At 38.5% G+C, this 20,807-nt stretch overlaps 2 protein-coding genes across 3 annotated transcripts in view; both read right to left on the minus strand.

The window, feature by feature from the left end:
* The window catches only part of lrrc1 (leucine rich repeat containing 1), a 40,457-nt gene extending 31,387 nt beyond the window's left edge, over positions 1–9,070 (minus strand). The window contains exon 1 of the mRNA XM_052573005.1: positions 8,540–9,070. Within this exon, the coding sequence (XP_052428965.1) occupies positions 8,540–8,698 (159 nt within the window). The 5' untranslated portion in view covers positions 8,699–9,070. The remainder of the gene's footprint in view (positions 1–8,539) is intronic.
* A 2,344-nt stretch (positions 9,071–11,414) lies between these two features.
* Positions 11,415–20,520, minus strand: eloal (elongin A, like). 2 transcript variants are annotated; one of them, XM_052572008.1, is made up of 11 exons: positions 20,393–20,520; positions 18,969–19,025; positions 18,775–18,887; positions 18,009–18,675; positions 17,525–17,627; positions 17,248–17,409; positions 17,057–17,154; positions 16,140–16,320; positions 12,560–12,683; positions 12,059–12,159; positions 11,415–11,728 (listed from the first exon to the last, which is right to left on the minus strand). In XM_052572008.1, the coding sequence occupies exons 1-11, from the start codon at positions 20,462–20,464 to the stop codon at positions 11,667–11,669; spliced, it is 1,740 nt and encodes a 579-aa protein (XP_052427968.1). In that variant the 5' UTR covers positions 20,465–20,520; the 3' UTR covers positions 11,415–11,666. The 2 variants fall into 2 exon arrangements, with proteins under 2 accessions (XP_052427968.1, XP_052427967.1); XM_052572007.1 differs by having other exon boundaries at positions 12,059–12,162.
* Between the last annotated feature and the right edge of the window lie 287 nt (positions 20,521–20,807).

A 20,807-nucleotide genomic window follows, 5' to 3' on the forward strand; every position in this document is an offset into this window, starting at 1 on the left:
TATTAATCCCTTGTTTAGCAATCCAAATGCTCCAAATAGCAGTTAAACATTTAAAATTATCTTTATTTGTACTTTTTATGAAAAGAGTACCTTATCTCCACACGTTTCAAAATTCAAAACGTAAAAACCACGGTCGAGTAAAACGCAGCCTAATTTTCATTTTGGGGTGAACTAACCCTTTAAAATTACTCCCCCTCATGTTGTTCCAAACCCGTAAGACCTTCGTTCATCTTCGGAACATAAATTAAGATATTTAAGACATTAAATAAATTTAAGACATTATTTTTGATCAAATCCGAGAGCTCTCGGACCCTCCATAGACGTCAACACATCTGCAATGTTGCCAGGTCTAGAAACGTTGCAAGGAAATCGGTAAAATAGTCCACGTTACGTCAAGGGTTCAAGTGTAATATTACGAAGCTACGAGAATACTTTTTGTGCGCAAAGAAAATAAATCACTCTCTGCTCGATTGAACTGCTTTTGTAGCTTACTTGAATGCTTATGTTTACATGTAAAATTTAAAAAAGCAATACATTATACACTTGTTTCTTTCTTATATATATATATATATATATATATATATAAATATATACACAATTTATTTTTATTTTTTGCATTGGTTCTTATTTATAACAACAAAGATAAAATGAAAACCAGTGAGCAGCGAGTTCCCGGGTTTGCAGGATCACACAACTAATTTCTTCACTGTGAATAAATGGCCATCTGAATCCACGAGTTTGATCACTGAGGCAATATGTGAATTTATTTTCACAGACGTCCATGAGAAACAATTACCGTTCAAACAGGGCTTTAGTGTCCATACGACATCTATAGAATCCTTCTGACAGAAAAATCCACCCACCAGCAACTAAGCTGAGACTGAAGAGAAAAACTATGAAAGAAATGCTTATCCAGGCAAACTTTACAACTCTGTTGGACAGCCAGCAGAGAATGGTGTGAAACGGGCTTCAAAAACTGTGCAGCTGCTCTTTGAGTTCCATGCAAAGAAATGAATAATGCATTGCATTTCACATAGCTTTTTAAACACCATTTGCAAAATCATCTGAAGACCTTCATGGTAACTTACAGAAGAAGCCACAACAAAGAAGAGCAATTTTAGACGTTACAGTGTGAAAAAAAATAATAATTATGCAAATAATTTTATATTCTTCCAATAGTATGCAAAAAGTAAATGACGGGATTTAAAATAAATTGTTCCCTCAAAAACTAAAAAGGGAGAAAGTTATGTCTTACAGTAAAACAATAATGCAACTGCCCTCTGACATTTGTGTACATGGACACAGGCATCCTCCAATAGTGAAAATAAATAAATTAGGATTTCTGAAAAAATAATGGTAACAGTTTAGAATATGTAACACCTATTAGTTGCTTATTAGCATGCATATTACTAGAATATAAGCGCTAATTAAGAACATATTAATGCTTTATTCTACATCCCTAATTTACCCTAAACCTAACAACTACCTCACTAACTATTAATAAGCAGCAAATTAAGTATTTATTGAGAGAAACGTCATAGTTAATATAGTATATTATAGTATAACACTATTCTAAAGTTGATTTTGGTAAATCCTTTTTTCTGTAAGCTTTGGTGATTTAATAATATTATGTTGATATTGTTGATATCATGATAACAAACATGATGTCATGATAGTTATAACAAACAGGCCATTATCAAAAAGAGAAGTATTGAAACGCTGCTCTTCTTGTTTTCCGTCTCTCTTCTCACTCGGGAATCAAACGTTAGGGCTGCACAGGAAGAGAAAACGGTCTAGACAATAGACACAGAAACCTCCCAAACTGCAACAGGTCTGGCACACAATAGAGCTCTTCAGATTCGGAAGTTCACAGCACACTCATCTCAATACTTCCTTTACCATCTATAGTTTATAAAAGGTGACTGATGAAAGCAGCAACCTGTGAGAGTGTAATCGACCGGACACATCGTGGAGGAGGAACACTGAACCTGTTCTTCCTGTTAATGAAGAACCTCTACCCTTCAGCCAGCAAACACTAGTTTACATTAACCTTAACCCCTCGGGCAATATCTGAAGACTGACTGGATTCAAATACAGTGAGACACAAAGCAAACACAAAAGATCTACAAAAGTCAAAATTTGGGGTGCTCCAATTGATCGGCTACCGATCACAATCGGCAGATTACCGCTTTGGGATAGTTGATCGGCGGTCTCTAAAAAGGGCGATCTCATAAACCCGATCTCAAACTGATGACGCTGCCGTGAGAGGTTTGGCAGACATGCAGCAGCACCGTCTCAGTCTCGGACCGGCACGGGTGAAATAATTATGCTGAAGGTGAGGCGCATTTCATATTTCTTCATTAAATATAAAGATAAAGTCATTTGAAGAAGTTTTTGCGAGACAATTTCACAAACAGCTTGAATGAATCACTGTGTGCACTCTTTCTCTCTCAAAATGCAAATGGATTCAAATCACATCACGTCTGAACACTGTCGACACAGGATTGTCACTTGCACTATCAAGGCAGTGTCGCATCATCACTAAAGTTTATAAACTGCATTTTTTCTTTTTAACTCTTGCCAGTGTTTGAACCATTCAATGTTCACGCGCTCTCCTGGAGACTTACAGCACACATAAATAATGCCAGGATCACATTACTCCATTTGCAGTTTGGATTTAAAATGAAAATAATGGATAAATGTTGTGTTTGTGGTAAGCAGCCATGGATCAGGAGCAGACTCTTGTAGGGCTGTGCAAAAAATCTAATGTGATTTTCATGCACATCTCGGCAGTAAAGGCGCCCCTGTGATTAGAAGTATATCTCCAGCACGTGCGTTCAGATCAGGGTTGCCAGGTTTTTACAACAAATCCTTCCCAGTTGCTTCTCAAAACTAGTCCAAAACTAGCCCAATCACATTTCCAGCAGGTTCCCCGATAAAATAAATAAATAAATTGCTTCCCGGGGTAAAAATACAAGTTTTTTTGGCAGGGCTGTCTTGGTAAAATTCGCATTTTAGGGGCTAAACATCACGTTATTTGTATTGGGGTCGCTTCAAACCGCAGACATGAAAAACAACACAAACTTGGCAACACTGGTTCAGGTGGAGTGGCATTTACTACACAGAGCCATAGTCCACCGACAATCTACACAAAATTGACAAAGAATCGCCTGCGATTTTTTGCGGGTCGAAGCGACCCCAATACAAATTACATGATGTTTAGCCCCTTATATGCGAATTCTACCAAGGCAACCTGCCAAAAAACTTCTATTTTAACCCCGGGACGCAATCTGGGCTAGTTTTGGACTAGTGTTGAGAAGCAACTGGGCAGGATTTGTTTTGAAAACCTGGCAACCCTGACCTGAACGCACGTGCTGGAGATATACTTCTAATCACAGGAGCGTCTTTAATGACGAGTTGCGCATAAAAATCACATTTGATTTTTGCACAGCCCTAGACTCTTGTGTGAAAACACAGCCTGGACTGCTTCTGTACAACAAATGGACTACATACACACTGCAAACAGAGTCTGTGTAAACCTCACAGCTCACACAATCAGGCTTGCGCTGTGTGTAAGCTACTGTGCAACAATCACACCATAAACAAAAATATAAATACAGTGCATGGTCAAACATTTAGGTGAGAAAAATATATATTTTTTTAAATAATGTCAAAAAAAAAATATGGCCTGTAAAAATCACATTATGATTTCTAATGTGATCATTAAAATATCTCAATTCTCCAAATTAGAGGTTTATCAGCACTTATTTCCAAACAAAGCATAATTTACTTAATCATCTTTATCTAAATCCACATTTACTTGCCAAGAAAAGAGAAGCATGTCTAAATACATTTTATTCATAAAACAATAGGCTTTTCTTCCCCAAATTACAATCTAACTGACAATATTAACTTACTGATGTTAATGCGGCAGTTAAACAATAATAACAAATTTATAAATTTGCTGATATTCTGGAAAAAAACGGCTCTTCATTTTCAAGGCATTCTGCTACATCAGGCTACATCACCAAGTGAAAGAGAGCACCATGCCTTTTGTTTGTTTAATAAGTGAGTGCCATCATAACTTCAGCTCACACAATTACTAGAACACAACACATCGCACTCCTAGCCATTATTTCACCTAAAAAAGGCTTAGCAAAGCTTGCTGAGAGAGCAGTGACGCAGTAAGCTGAGTCTGACTCTGGTTCCCCCACACACCACACCATCCGCTCTCCTCACAGCATTCCTCACATTTTAGGCCAAACAAGAAGTCTCCGATTCCAGGAAATCTCCAGGATAAGAGCGTTCACATACAAACGGGCAAGAAACAGGCTTTGAGATGTGCGTTTCCCCAGTCTAAACTGCACACTTTTGACTCGGCTATGCCCCGTGGTCGCATTAGGTCTCCAATCCATCGTTTTAATATGTATTTTGTATAATGTGGCTATGTGTTTGTATTGTGTATGTGGGTGTTTTTTTGTTCAGCGCTGTGTAAAATGACCTTGAGCTATGTAAAGGCGCTTTATAAATAAAACTACTACTACTTCCAAAGGAGAGTGAAAAGTACAACCTTTGACTAAATTCTCTCTCAGTATACACCTCTGGGAGGTTTATATTTGTCTCCAGATACTTAAAAACACACTGTAGCTATGCTACAGGATCCTGGTTGCTCTCAAAACAAATGCCCTTCTTCACGGACTTCCCTGGCAAACAAACAGCAGAAGTCTGGATTCCACAAACCAAGATGTCAAGCTGCACATTTTACAGGAATTGCAACAATTCGGAGCAATCAGGTGTTTTGTTCTGGTAAAAATATATACATACTGACTTCGATACATGATTTTGAAAAGAACATCTCCCTCTCGGTGAGGTCAAGTCATTGAGTCAGTACAGTGAACTGGATCCAGAATAACTTCTGTGAAGTAGACAAAGTAGATCCAGCTCTGAAATTAAAGGGTTAGTTCACCCAAAAATGAACATTATGTCATTAATAACTAACCCTTATGCTGTTCCAAACATGTAAGACCTCCTTTTATCTTCGGAACACAGTTTAAGATATTTTAGATTTAGTCCGAGAGCTCTCAGTCCCTCCATTGAAGCTGTGTGTACGGTATACTGTCCATGTCCAGAAAGGTAAGAAAAACATCATCAAAGTAGTCCATGTGACATCAGAGGGTCCGTTGGAATTTTTTGAAGCATCGAAAATACATTTTGGTCCAAAAATAGCAAAAACGAAGACTTTATTCAGCATTGTCTTCTCTTCTGTGTCTGTTGTGAGAGAGAGTTCAAATCAAAGCAGTCTGGATTTCCAGTTCGCGAACGAATCATTCAGTTCACCAAATCGAACTGAATCATTTTAAACGGTTCGCATCTCTAATACGCATTAATCCACAAATGACTTAAGCTGTTCACTTTTTTTAATGTGGCTGACACTCCCTCTGAGTTCAAACAAACCAATATCCCGGAGTAATGCATTTACTCAAACAGTACATTGACTGAACTGCTGTGATGAGAGAACTGAAGATGAAATCAGAGCCGAGCCAGATAATGACTCGTTCACGAGTCAAGAGCTGTTTCTGTCGGACTCATCCGATTCGAGAACCGAATAGCTGATGATAACTGCGCATGTGTGATTCATCATGAAGCAGACCGACACACAGAGCGTCTGAACTGAACTGATTCTTTTGGTGATTGATTCTGAACTGATTCTGTGCTAGTGTTATGGGTGCGGGTAAACCGAAGGCTTGAATCAAGGGCAATCATCGCCAATGACGCCATTACGTCGAGCGCAAAAGAACCGGAACCAAACGGTTCTTCACTCGTGAATGAGTCAGTCTATTATTCGTTATCTGGCTCGGCTCGGTGTTCATCTTCACAGCAGTTCAGTCAGTGTACTGTTTGAGTGCATGCATTACTCGGGATATTGGTTTGTTTGAACTCAGAGGGAGTGTCAGCCACATTAAAAAAAAAGATAACAAAAGTCATTTGTGGATTAATGCGTATTAGAGATGCGAACCGTTTAAAACGATTCAGTTCGATTTGGTGAACTGAATGATTCGTTCGCGAACTGGATATCCAGACTGCTTTGATTTGAACTCTCGCTCACAACAGACACAGAAGAGAAGACCATGCTGAATAAAGTCGTCGTTTTTGCTATTTTTGGACCAAAATGTCTTTTAGATGCTTCAAAAAATTCCAACGGACCCTCTGATGTCACATGGACTACTTTGATGATGTTTTTCTTACCTTTCTGGACATGGACAGTATACCGTACACACAGTTTCAATGGAGGGACTGAGAGCTCTCGGACTAAATCTAAAATATCTTAAACTGTGTTCCGAAGATAAAAGGAGGTCTTACATGTTTGGAACAGCATAAGGGTGAGTTATTAATGACATAATTTTCATTTTTGGGCGAACTAACCCTTGAATGATTCATTAACCAATTGGAGATTGCTAAAACATGTTGGCCTTAATGATGTCAATCTTTTCTTTATTTTTTTAAATGGGGAAATAATTTTTCCCTTTTCTGCTCATGACTTGTAAAAGTATCTAAAAAAAAAAAAAACACCAAAATAAAAAAGGAATGTGATCAGATTGTGATCAATACATTTTCCCCCATCACCCCCGCCAATCCGTACTCATCACTGTTCCTCATTCAAAACTATTGAGCTCCTTCAGAAGAATTGGGATCCAGCCTTTGTCTTATGATATTTGATGGTGTCTAAAATCTTCTTGCCTCAGGGAAAGCTACATTTATTTTATGCATGTAAAAGAACAGCCAGAACATTATTCAAAGTTCCTTCTTTTGTGAACAACATGAAAGCAAATGTAGACAGGATTTCCATGAATTGTGCACTAAATGGTTTCTGTTAAAAGTTAAAAGAAAATCAAGACACAAATAACTGAATTCGAAAGTTAACAACTTCTTACAATACATGGTTAAAAACCAGATTGCACTGCGTTCAACCACTCAGCCCTTAAAGAGAAAGCCTGTTAAGTGGCCAATTTACTTTAATAACTTTTTTATTATCCCAGCAAAGATTTATTAAATTGAATTATGAATATAATTGTTCATTCTCTCCACAGTAGCTATTCACAAAATTGATAAAATATTAAAACTATGAGCTGGAAAAGTTTCTTGGTCCTGTTTGCTCCATTTTGCATTGACTTTCTTTATAATGGTCACACGTGACTTAGTCTTGCTTTTAAGATTAAGGATGAAACCTGCTCAAGGACTCTTCTGATTTCAAAGACACTCTGGAATTCACTAAAATAGGATAATCCCACACAGATGAGATAGAACAGGTGTGCGATACGATGGTCTTCTGCACAGCACTGTAATCGATGTCAGCAAAGCATCACAGTTAAATCAGCATGAACCTGAACCTCTCCACCGATCAGATGCTCTCCGCTGCTTCACACATGCGTCTGAGCTCTGAAAGGTGAAAGAGGAGCTTCTCGGCTCGATGCAGCCCATTCATGACATATTACATACTAATGCAGGACGCATTTGTCCGGAATATTTAGAAGTTAAACTTAAGCGTTTAGTTCATGGATCATTTCTTTTAGGTTTGAACCACATTGTGTAATGGAGCGAGAGCTCATGGTCACAGTGTTTTTCTCAACCACATTTTGCTGAGTTCTGGTGTTCTCTGCGGTGTGCACCAACAATGACAGCGGTGGTGTTTCAAATCCTAGTGAGCATGGCATTCTGGCATTATAAGAGCGTTTCTGTACAGCTCGGCCTACAAAGACAAAAAAATGTTTTGATTGCTGTCAAACAATTAATCGCGTCTAATAACATCCAAAATAAAAGTTTTTGTTTACATAATGTGTGTGTACTGTGTATATTTATAAAACACAGTATACATTTTGAAAATATTTACATGCATTTACATGTAGATTATATAATTATACTCATAACTTACATTACATATAAATATTTTATAAACATAACTTAAATATACACATGCATGTGTGTGTGTGTACTTATATTTGCATAATAAATAAATGTACACAGTACACACACACACGTTTCATGTAAACAAATAGTTTGCCAGCACTAAACTTTACTACAACAATGCTGACTGACACCCAGATGCCTAAAACCGCTCTGAACTCTTGTCATGCCCATCATGCTAGAGGAACCCACCTTCACCTATATTTTTTCACCCAAAAATGCTGCTGACTGGAAGTATGCATAATGACACTCTTGGTGGTTACGATGGCCAAAACTGAAGCTGATTTGCAACACCTCTTGCCAAACTGATGCGGACTAAGAATAGATGTCTGACACCTAAAAATGTTAAGTGACTTCCGAGGCGCCTGCGAGGAGGCCCCGGTGATGCTGAAAGCCGCTGTGGACGGGGCATGTGTCCCGAGCTGTTGCGCGTCTCTCCGCTCAGCGCGCGCAATGCTCGAACAAACAGACGGCGGATTAGGGTTTGAGACGCAGCACACAAATGCTTCTCATTCATCCCTTAGTGAACAGAGTGTTCTAGCAACAATGGTCCTAGCACAGGTTGGCGTCTTCTTACCTTGGGCAAATCCCGGAGCTGGTTGGCGTCCAGTAAAAGCTCTTCCAGACTCGCTCTGTAGCGATAGATCTCCTCCGGGACGAAGAGCAGCGAGCAGTGGCGCTTATCGACCGACTCGATGTGACGGCTGCACCGCCACAGGGGGATACAGTTAAACATCACGGGAGGCTGATCCTAGCCTGGATAGATCCCTACTGCTTGGAAAAGTTGCCACAGCAATCCAAACTCAAACAGACGAGCCGGAGAAACTAGGAACGGTGAAAGAGCGCAACTAGTGTCGCATAGATCTCCGACGCGACTGAAACATGGAATAAAATCGTCGCGCTCCACTTCTGCTTTGATCCCCGGTGTTTTCCTTCCGCTTTTTCACCTTTCTCGCGACATATTTACTGAGAGGCTGATAAGTGTACCATATCGCTCTTTGTAAACGGTTTCATGCCTGTTTAGTGGCGTTTATTTGGCGTTTTCCTTATCCCGGAGTTTCTGACCCGGAACATTCACTCCCTCATTCCAGACTGACGTCACGAATCCCAGCGGCTCCTCCCTTTTCTATCTCTCTCTCCCTCCCTCCCTGCGCGTGCACTCGACATAAACTACACTTCCCCTAACACACCTGTCGCCCTTAAACAGTTATGTGACATTCAACAAGTTTATTCGGTTTCATATCTGTCCATTTATCACATCAGAAAGTCCAGTCACAAATCTGTTTATTGAACATCCACCCGATTTGATATATTTCTTAATTACATCATAGCTTTTATTTGTTTTACATTAAAAATAAAAAATAATACTTAATAAAAAAATCAGGTTTAAATGAGAGCCTGGCATTGATTTTTAAATTAAAAAAATAAAACCGCCAGATTCACAATTGTATTGTTGAACTTTTTTCGCGTTTTGAAATGTTGTCAAGTTTTTAAACATTTTATTAGAGTTTGTCATTATTATTAAGCTGATAATAACAGTAAAAATAACAATAGTTTGTAATGTAATCATGAACATGCATGACCTATAATAAAACAAAATGATAAATTAAATGGATTCCTACAGGAAAAAAACGTGTTAACTATACCACTCCCTTTTTTATGTTATCTGGACAATGATTCAACAAGGTTGTCCTTCACATGTGAGGTTATTACATAAGTAGGTTCAATTGAGACCTGAAAATTATAACATTATTGATACCATAAATTACAACAGCGTAGAAAATCATAAAATATCTTCATCTCAGAATTAAAAATGGCACAAATTAATTTTGTTCCCTTAGAGAATAACTTATAAACTGCTATAGTAAAGAAGAAGAAAATGCACAATGTTGTTTTAATTCTCTTCAATGAACAGATTGAGAGTAAACATAACTAAATAAGCAACAACAGCTATTGTAAAACGTCATGAAGCACTAACTGTTTGTTACTAATTTGCTTGCCATTTAGTAAACACTTCTTACTATGAGAGTTTGAAGAACAGAGCTGAGAAATGAAAAGATGACAGCTGACGGCTCAAAACCTGCTGCTGTGTTCACAACACAATCAGGTCACAGTCAAATTAATTTTGTGTTTCTGTTGTTTAAAAGATAATATTGCACACAGGTCAGTGTTTTTTCTTTCAGTGACATGCTATGACTGGATCAACACATCATGCTTATGCAGAAAGATTAGAGAAACGCTTATTTTAAAAGACACTTTCATAAACATTTCAAGCATCGACTATTAAAAAGAAAACAAAAGCTTTTCTGCTGAGGAAAAATCAATCATACGGTTAACTGAACACTTAGCCCTTTTCTGACAACATGCACAACAGGCTTTTCAGCACAATTTAAACAGCAAAGCAGTTATGAACCTCAAAACAATTGGCAAAATTGGCAAATAATTGTATCTATTGTTTTTACCCAACAGCCATTCTAAAATCCTAATAGAATATTGTTAGTTGATACATTTTTGAACTAGAAGTTTGAAATACAGACGGTCTGATAACATCATGCATATCTCCCTGAGCCATTATTTCCCACCTGCCAAAAACTTGCACTTCCACTGGATTTATTAAGTTTGTGAGGTACATCCTACATGTCCTGCCTGCAGCTTATACACACATTTTTTTTTTTTTTTGCACATGAACATTATTAAACACTTTCCTCAAAAAAAGTTAATTCACTCATGTGTTTGTCAAAATTCTCTTTAATGTTCACATTTCTGTTCAGCTGGTGAAGATATGCACGGAGTAGTGTTTTTTTTTAAGTATTTTTTGTTTGCACCGAAGAAAAGGTTCTTAATTAGCATATATGGTTTCATGAAGAAAATCCATTATACCCTGTGCAAAGGGGGGGAAAATTATAAATGCTTTTTTTAGATCATTAAAATATTCTGCACAAGAAAATGGTTCTTTTAAGAACTGTTCACAGAAAGGTTATTTAGGGAACCCAAAGTGGTTCTTCAATAGCATCACTGCAAAAAAAACTGGTTAAAATTAAACCTTGTTTTCCTCAGGTGCTTAAAAACCCATAAAAAGGAGCCATTGTTTCTTTAATATTTAAACCAATGTTAAATTAACTACCCAGTTAATATTTAAGAGTGACTCTTGAACCTTAGGATTTTCTAAACAAAACGGTTGCTTCAACTGCTTTTGCCTCAGGGCCCAGATTTAACAAAACTAGGACCAAAAAAAATATATACTATTAGGCTAGTCCTTTTTATTATTTGCAATTAGTACTGTTTTTTCGCCCTGTCGTCTGCAACTTTCCAACCAGTGATCCACCCTTTAATAATGGATACCAGCTCTCTGAGAAGTGAATGTAAGTGGCCCCCACATCCAGCAGATGGAGACAAACAGGCTTGGGTTTGATAGCACACCGCAGGCAAGCACCACAGCAGACAGCAGAGTCTGTGATTATTTATAGTTTTAATTCCAGAATTCAAACCGGGTCTGTCATGATTGGAAAAAAAAAAACAACAATAATACAAAGAGGCAGCTTGATTTCAAAGTGCAATTTTTGTCCATACAAATAAGTATGAAGTTGATCATATTTCATCAATACTGTAAGCATCTTTTGGAACATTGTGAGGGGAGGGACTCCAAACAGTTTAGACAATGGAGGGGGCAAGGAATGATATACTTTCAGTATCATCTGCTTCATTCATCTGCGACTAAGCTGCTTTTTAAAGGCCTTTAGAGACTTTGCCATCATGGGTGCCACTCCTGTGAACATACGAGACACACGTCACATTAAAACCAGCAAAACAATGAGCATTTGCTTATTAACATTGAGTATTAACCATCTAATCAAATGATTTCGATTAAATGAGAATGTTAATTAAAATCAAAACTATTTTAGGTTTAAATGAAAGCTGATGTCATGTTAACCGTTGCGGCGGTTTGAGTGTTGGTAATGTGTGACAGGTCTCGCGCTCAAACCAGATAAACTACCAGATGCCAATTTAGTGCAATTCCACATATTCTAACTATTGGAATACAGATCGACTCCTGCCAAATAAAGTGTGGCACAGTTGAGAGCATGTGGAAACTCACTTTTAATCTTTCGGGGGTCTTGGGCTTGGCCAGAGCTGTTAGTGGGGGGTTTCGCAGGCTCACTGAAGCCGGATCTTCCCCGGTTCTCATTGGGCTTCACACTGCTGGGGAGAGGAGTGAAAGAGTTTCTCTGAATGATATCCATCTGCACAGTGACTAGCGTGACACTAACAGAAGGAGAAACCCTTGGTTTTCAAGTCAATTCCCACTCTCTAAAAGACGGCACCCATTCACTCCATTGGTGTAAAATAGTGATGGAATGCTACATCTCTCCAAATCTGTTCTGATGAGGAAACCAACTCCTCTACATCTTGAATGGCACAGTTAATTTTCTCTTTTCTTTTGGATTAACTACTACTATAGCAACAGAAATTGACCAGTACCTTTAGAAATCTTCTACGGACTCCCTCACACTGCATGATGATGTTTACACAGTTGTTTTATGAATTCTGTCAGTGTGATGCGAGTACACACAGCTGGCCTCATCTGGTCTGAACTGACCTGGCTCGGTCTGTTGGGTGAGGTAGTGTCACGGGGCCGGCCGTGCCGTGAATCTCCTGCTGGATCCTCACATTTCTAGGTGGCTTAGCAGCTGAGTGAATAAACGCCATTTTCACCTGCCTGCCTAAGAGAGAAAAACAAAAGCACAAAACCGTAAGTGTGACATTAGGCGTCAACAGACTTTCAAAGCAAAGTTAAAGCAGGTGGTGGGGGAAAAACACTGACATTCTGGATTTGGATGACAATAAAATCATAGACTAGCTCTTGTAACTATCTGCATGAGAAACAACTACAGTCCGAACAGAGCTACATACAGATCATTCGGGGTAATATGTACTTGTTAAATGTAGGTCATATATGTTTTACTGTGCTCTAGATGATGCTGTATAGTTATATTCTAAATATCTTTTTCTTCGCATCATTTTAAATAAGAAATACAAGTCATCCATTATGAGAAGCTACAGTAAGAGCAAAGAGACACTTTCTGGGCACTTTTTCTATTCATTTGGCCAGCAGTTCATATTAGATATCTAAGAGAAAAACAACAACTTGAGTACAGTACATTCCACTTCCTTTCACTTCATTAAAATGTGCAGGAAACTTTAAAGGGAACACATTTTTATAAACATTATTTTTACGGTATTTGGTAAACATTACATTATGCATCTTTTAAAGTGGTTATATGATGTGATTTCAAGTTTTCCTTTCTCTTTGGAGCATTACAAGCTGATTGTGCACAGATAAGATCCCTGAAGTTGCAAAGACTAAAAGTTTTAAATCCAAAGAGATATTCTTTATCAAAGTTAAGACTCTGCCACTCCCCACAAAACGGCTCGTTCAAACACGTCCCACATGTCTACATCACTATGTGGAAATATTTGCATAATGCCGCCCAAATGTTCACGCAAAAGGCATGGTTTCAGTAACACAGTGTTGAAGCAGTCATGTCAGGGAGATGCTGTGTGCATACTTGCCAACCTTGAGACCTCAGAATTCAGGAGATATTCAAAAGGCGGGGGGGAATATAATTCGTGAAGAATATAATTCATTTATCTTTACATAGTTTATACATACATGTTATGTACAGTAACAACAACCCATCACAACCCAACCCCATTTATGCACACCCAACCCAGTCCATTCAGTTAGGAATTTGCAGGCATATTTTTTTAATTTTATTCGCCATGTCTCTTCTTTCTTCCTCTTCTCCTTCTTTTTCTGTTCTGAATTTGCCGCGCTTGACTTTAAAAAAGCAAGAGAATGATTGCTTTATGATGATGGCATTAAATGACAATCTTTTGTCAGAAAATGAGTTTTTAATATTGTATGATGTAAATAAGTAAAAAGCTAGATTTACCATGTAAGCAATACTTACCTTTTAACCTTGATTACATGGAGGAAGACGAATGCTTAAATGAATTTAATTTCAGAAAATTACCTACCAATTCTGGTAGATTTTTTTTTTATGCATTTAGCATACGCTTTTATCCAAAGCGACTTACAGTGCATTCAAGCTATCTTTTTTTTTTTTACCTATCATGGTAAAATAAAATATTTTTTTATTACCTATATAGATGTTCTCGGGATTCTCAATGAGATCGTTTGTGATCAGACAATCATAAACCGATGCAAATTACAGTGTCATATGCCATAACATTTATTTACCTAATCTCTCACGTTGAAGCGACTCCGGCAAATCAGCTGTTCTCCCGTAGTAGACCGTTAAAGTAGAACGTCACAAAGTAGCAGTTAAATTCACGCATGTGCAATATAACGACAGAATGGCGTTGCCGTTCCACCAGAGGCTGTTGCTAAGTCCCTATTTGTCGGTCTGAAACGGCGCCAAGTGACGGATGGTGTAGAAATTTTGTTGTCCGGGTGGAAATCGGGAGAAATTCGGGAGAAAGGTTGGCCCGGGAGATTTTCGGGAGGGGCTTTGAAATTCGTGAGTCTCCCGAAAAAATCGGGAGGGTTGGCATGTATGGCTGTGTGTATCTGAGAAAACAAAAGCAGGTCACTCACATCACAGTGGAGTCAGCTGCGTTAACCGTCCATGTCTTGTGTACTGCAAACACATACGAGCTTCATCACTCTGTTCCTCTTTTGGGTTTGAACTGATGGTAAAACTAAGGACATTATTTACTGTCTACATTTGTTTTGAAGATGAAGCTCATGATTATGGAAAGGGCCGTTACATTTCCGACGAGTGCTTGCAGTGTTCAGCCAATCACAGTTCACTGTTTCAGCTGGCCAATCACAGCAGACTTCGCTTGACAGAAGGAGGGACTTTGTAGAAACGACGCGATTGAGAGAGACGGGGCATAGAGGACAATAATGTACAGTATTTGAAAAATAATGTTTTTTTTTTAAAAAGCATCATATGACCCCTTTAATATTTCAAAATTCTAAGACTAGTTGCAAGACATCTGCTGTGATGCCATCTATGCTACAAAATCATTTAGAAGATTAAACGGACAAATCAAAAGAGCCTAAATGAAGATGAAACTAAAGTTTGAAGGCATTAGAATTCAACCGTTTCCATCTACTGCCATTAACCCCAGAGTCACAGTTGCGCTCTGAATCTATTCATAGTCTGAGCAGACAGATGGTTCGAGCCATATTACCACAGAAGCCAACTGCATTTATCAGTCTTCAAGCTCAGCTCACCAACAAACAACTGTTCCAGCTCTGGAGAAACACTTAAAGATGAGGCGTACAGATTACACTTACAAATCATCTCCCAATAGTCAGTCAGCGTCTGTCTCTAAAGTACCAGCTTAGACAGCAGAATTAACCTTAGCTGACAATCTACAGGAGGAGGAAGCAACCAAAATCAGCTGTACTACATCACAGCACTGGGCAAGAGTAGATACTTTAATATATTTTATACCGTGCATATTAGAATATCAGTGGTCAGGGCTGCTTTGGGACATTAAAGAAACCGTTTGCCCCAAAATGAAAATTGGTTGACATCCAAGATCTAGATGTATTTATATCTTCATCAGAACAGATTTATCATTACATCACCAACGGATCCTCAACAGTGAATGGGTGCAGTCAGAAACTTCAGCATCTAAACAGCTCATAGAAACATCATCATAATCCACACCACTCTGTTCCATCAGTTAACATCTTATGAAGTGGAAAGCTGCATGTTTTCAAACTTCAAACCATTGCTTCCAGCTTAAACAGGAGTCCTCTTATCCATAATAGAGGTTAAAAAGGGATGGACATTTTCACTGGATTAAAAATTATGGACTGGTATTTGGCCAAAAGCAATGGTTAAAAGTTGAAATGGTTTAAATATTGTATTCTTTTCACTTCACAAAACATTAAGTGATGGACTGGAGAGCTGTGAATTATTGTGATGTTTTTATCAGCTGTTTGGACTGTCATTCTGATGGCACCCATTCACTGCAGAGGTTCCACTTGTGAGAAAGTGATGCAATGCATTTCTCATAATCTCCTAAAGTACATTTTCAGCAACTCTTAATTTTTGGGTGAATGATTCCCGTAACACAATGCAAAGAAGAAACAAGGAGCAATGAGAAACTGCAGAGCACGGTGCAAATCCAATTACCTTTGGGCTTCCCGGAGTGAGCGGAGACGATGCTCTTTGTGATTTGCTTGAGTTTTCTCTCCCTCTCTTTGGACATGCGGAGGTACATCTCTCTCCAGGACTCATACTCCTCCAGCTGGGCGTTTCTGAAGTCTTTCTGGCAGTGTCTCTCCCACAGGTGGTCCGTCACCCCAATGTACACCTGTGTCAGAAAGACAAAACCTATATTGGGAAGTCACTTAATGACTATTTTTTTATACACATAAGGCTTGTTTGAAAGCTTGCAACTTGTTTTGTAGACTTGGACAAATGAAAAAAACAAAAAAACAACAACAATTACATTGTAAAGAACTGGAATTTAGACAAAAGATCAAATAGTTCTTATAAAGCAGGTAGTTGTGGTCATTGATTCTGATTGGAGAGGATTGGTTTCAAAGCTGTTGTAAAATACACTACAAACATACACCTTTGTTTACTTCTGGGTGTTGCTCGGCAACCACTTTGTTGCAACCACAATGGTTTCAGAGGAACTACATTGTTTGGTGGAAGAATATGTTTTTTATTAATATCATTACACTTATTTGCTCGGTTTTATTTTTTTAAACCTTGCTACATACATTGAATAATGGTTTGTATACAATAAGCCCTGAGAAAGCCGTGGTTTACAGTGAATTTATAACAGCTAAGTGGGTTTTAGGGATTCAGTTATAAATTGACTGTAAACCCCAGCTTCTTGGGACTTATTGCTTTAATTTAAAACTTTGACTTGGTCAGAGGCAAATTCTAGACTTCAATGCCATTTAATACTTTTCATGACTATTATTCAAAATGTTAATAATAAAAAAAAATAATCCACATGGTTGAGTCAATTTATATCTATATGGCACACAGTTTCCAGCTCTACTCCTCGCTATGAAATACAACCGTTAGCTTCTTACTGGATTACACTCCTCGATCCGGAGCAGCTGTTCAGACGTGCAGCGCTCTAGCACTGGCTCCAAAATCTCAAATGGCACACCTCCGATTTCATAGAGAGCTGCGAAAGGGGTCAAAAACTCTTTAAGACCAGATCCCCTGACCTCACGCCATTCTAATATAGAGAGCAGAATCACAGTGTCCAGTCACATACAGTCAATGTTGTTCTGCAGCGCTCGAATGCATTGCTGGTACAGCGTCATCATGGTGGGCAGGTACGCCATCTTACTCCCAGAGTACACTTGCATCTTATTCTTCAGCCTTTGTCCAATGAAGACCGGGGGCTCTTCACAGACATCACTGAGCTTTCGATCCGCTAGGAAAATAAATGAATGGCTGAGACAACTTCTTCTGCAGCAGTGTCAAGCTTTTGGCATTGTTTGAGAACATAGAGGGGGAAAAAAAACAGCAGATGCAAAGCTTCGACCCACCTTTCTTTTCACTGAAGTACTGATACTGAGAAACATCCTCGCAATCAGGAAAACTGGTTGGCAAAGGAATGTTTAGCAAGTCCATCACTGACTGCTCAGGAACCTGGAGTACAAAAAAAAAAAAAAAACACATGTCTGTCTGTCTGTTATCATTTACACAATTCCACATCGTTTTAAACCGGTTTGACTTTGTCTTCAATAAAACACACCATGTGGATTTTTGGGATGAAAATCAATGGAAAGCGACTGCAGTATAGAGCTCCAAAATCTCAAATCACAAATAACAACAATAGCTGCATGCGTCAGGTTTGAGATCAATAACATTAAGCATAATTTGTTAATCTGTGTTTGGCAAACTGATCCAACGTGGCTCGATATGAAAGCTACAGCACAGCTGTGAGATTTTCTGGACTCACGTCATTTTCATTGTGGCAGAACTAGTATTTTTTTAAAGATCGGAGAAAAACAACCACAAGCAACATACGCAGGTTTTTTTGTGTGCCGTTCTCACTGGGCTGTCGGTTACTGCTTTGCTCGTCTTCTTCTCTTTGTGGTCAGTTTTAAGTCTCTTGGGGTTCTTAGCGACACTGAAGGATTTTTTGCGTTTGGGAGGCTCGAGGTCATAGCTCAGGTAAGCCTCAAAGGACATGGAAGGTGTTTGACAGCCATCCTCAGCCTCCATTGCTACTGCTTTGTCTGTGGCCTTCTCCAGCTTCTCTTTCTTGCATGCATCTCCACTCTTCTCTCTCTGCTTTTGTGTTGCTTCGGGTCTTTTCAAAGACTTTTCACGTTTCATATTTTCGTGATTTTTACAAGAAGCCTTGTCAGTCTTTTTGCTCTCGTGTTTTGTGTGCTCAACACTTGTCTTTTCCTTGCCATGTCCTGAGCCCTGATTTACACTTGAATCTTTTTTTGGCTCACCCTTTTTTTCACCATTAAAGTAGATTTTGGATTTACTGGGCATGATTTTGCATTTAATGTCGACATTCTGTGACATTTTCTTTTCAGTACTGGATTTCTCAATTTTTGGCTTCTTCCTATAATTGGCGGTCTCTGAAAGCTGGTTGTTTTCATGTTTACTCCTTTCTGGAATGTCTTCATTAAGCTGTTCATTTTGGGTTAGGCAGTCATCAGGCTTTCCCCCGCTTGAACTGCAAGAAAGAACAAAAATGTGCAGACCAGGATACACTACGTCACAAGAAAAATATAAAATCTCTTTTTTCCAATTACAGACATGTACCAGATGATACCTTATAGAGCCCTTTGGAACAAGTGCTTTCCATCGATTAACCAATAGTTTTGCCACCTTTCCTGCCTCATCATGCTTCCGAAAGGAGTTGACGACTTTTCCAATTCCCGTTTCCTACAAACAAAATATGAATATTGGAAGCCTGAGAGAAAAATATTTCAATACTTAAAAAAAAAAAAAAAAATTAGGACTTACTGCGAGAATTTCAATTGTAATGTCCAATACTTCAAGCTTCTTCAAGATTTTCAGCAGCTGAAACAGAACAGGTTAAATTAAATAACCGAAGCAATAATTTGCTTATTACCAGGTTTTGAGAATTTTAAAACTGCCTCGGTTTCAATTAATGTGAATTTAAACTCCGACAAGCTGCTGAACTAACAATACAATACAAGGAGAGCTTTACTGAATTCAGTAGTCAGAGCGCAATCATCCGAACATTAATTAGTGTTAGTGTGGTTGCAGAGGTTTCAACAAACTAGGAAAGAACATTTCTTGTTTTTAAGTTCTTGCAAACCTGCTTTACATTGATTTTAAATGCAGAAAATTAGAGCACTCTGGGAAATTAAGTGTTATTTCACCACGGTCCAGAAAATAAGTTCAAGGAATACATATGAATCAAATAGAAATTTCTGTAGATTGCATTTCAAACACTAATTAATACAACCTAATGTTACTGAAAATACTCATATGTTGTGGATATCACATACAGAACAGAATTAGAAATCATGGCTGTGTAAAAAGTTGAATTTGCTGAGCGAGCACTCTGGTCCGGCTCCATGTATAGGGAAACCTCAGCTAAGGTACTATAAATGGGCAATGAAATAACAGCCACCCACCGGCTGTAAGACACAAGATACTGCGCGCGTGTGCAGTAGAGAGGCTTCTGTGCATTCACATCAAACAAAACACTACTTTAACAAGGCACTGCTCAAGTCTCCAACATGTTGAATGTTACATTTAAACACAATAAGTACTGCCACATTGCACCTTCACACAGCCAACATAAGACATCTGCAGGGTTATTTTTAGAAAGACCCCCTCTCAAGTGCCCCCCCCCCCAAATCATTCATGTCAACAGCTGCTGACATAGCCATCTACATTTCCTATTCATAGGTCACCTTTATTTCCTGTGTAAAGAGTATGCATGCATATTTTATATATACATAATTATATATAGCCTACACCTATGAAATACAATAAAATGTCACCCCATTGATTTACCATAGGTTTTCAGTGAAATTTAAACATCTACATAATTACAGAGAGAGAGAAAAAAAAGAAAGAAAAAAAAACAGCAAACAGGAAAAAGCTATATAAAATAAATCTGATTACACATTTCAACCTTTCAGTTTATTTAGTTGACTATTGTTTAAATTTATCCCAATTGTATTCGCCTCCTATCCAAATTGATAAATCATGCTGATATTAGAGGTTTTGTCTTGATGACCCAATTCATAGAAGGCATATTTTAATAAGGTGCCTGAAAGTTGAATGTTATTGCGTTAATCCCGGTGTTGTCTTGCCTCTGCGGCTTTATCGTTCAGTCTGTTTACATTATTTTTGTCAAACGATACAAAACCTTTTCGTTGACTGATGCACAGAGACAGCCAGCATCCTACCGTGTGTCCTTCACATGATTCTTTCAGCTGATGCTTTAATTGCAAAACCTTTTTCACATCAGCTGCGGCCATGTCAGCTCCTCACGTGCGCCTCACGCGTATTAAAGTCTCGCCATGGTTTTTCGTCACCTTTATATGGGCGGAGACGACATAAGGTACTTTACCTTGTTGGAAAGGCTAGAGGGCCCTCAGAATCACTGCACACGAGCTATTGGACAAATAAAGACGCACTTCAGGGCGTGTGTCTGCCAAACACACCACAAACGCACGCAGTCACACCTTTGAACACTGATTACTGCATATCCTACTTCATTTAATTGTCTGATGTGTGTGTGTGTGTGTGTGTGTGTGGCCCACATAAACGCCGGATATGCTTGGAAGTTGAGCAGAGTGAGAGTGAGTTTTCATGGCTACC

Source organism: Carassius gibelio, chromosome B13, assembly GCF_023724105.1.
Source record: "Carassius gibelio isolate Cgi1373 ecotype wild population from Czech Republic chromosome B13, carGib1.2-hapl.c, whole genome shotgun sequence".
Lineage (NCBI taxonomy): Eukaryota > Metazoa > Chordata > Actinopteri > Cypriniformes > Cyprinidae > Carassius > Carassius gibelio.

Excerpts from the sequence above, each read along its gene's own strand:
- eloal (XM_052572007.1), bottom strand. The coding sequence starts at position 20,464 with ATGGCCGCAGCTGATGTGAAAAAGGTTTTGCAATTAAAGCATCAGCTG. Across the intron at positions 17,628-18,008 it reads CGGCACACAAAAAAACCTGC|GTTCCTGAGCAGTCAGTGAT; the intron begins GTATGTTGCTTG and ends TTTGTACTCCAG. Across the intron at positions 11,729-12,058 it reads AGACCCCCGAAAGATTAAAA|GAGTGGCACCCATGATGGCA; the intron begins GTGAGTTTCCAC and ends GTATGTTCACAG.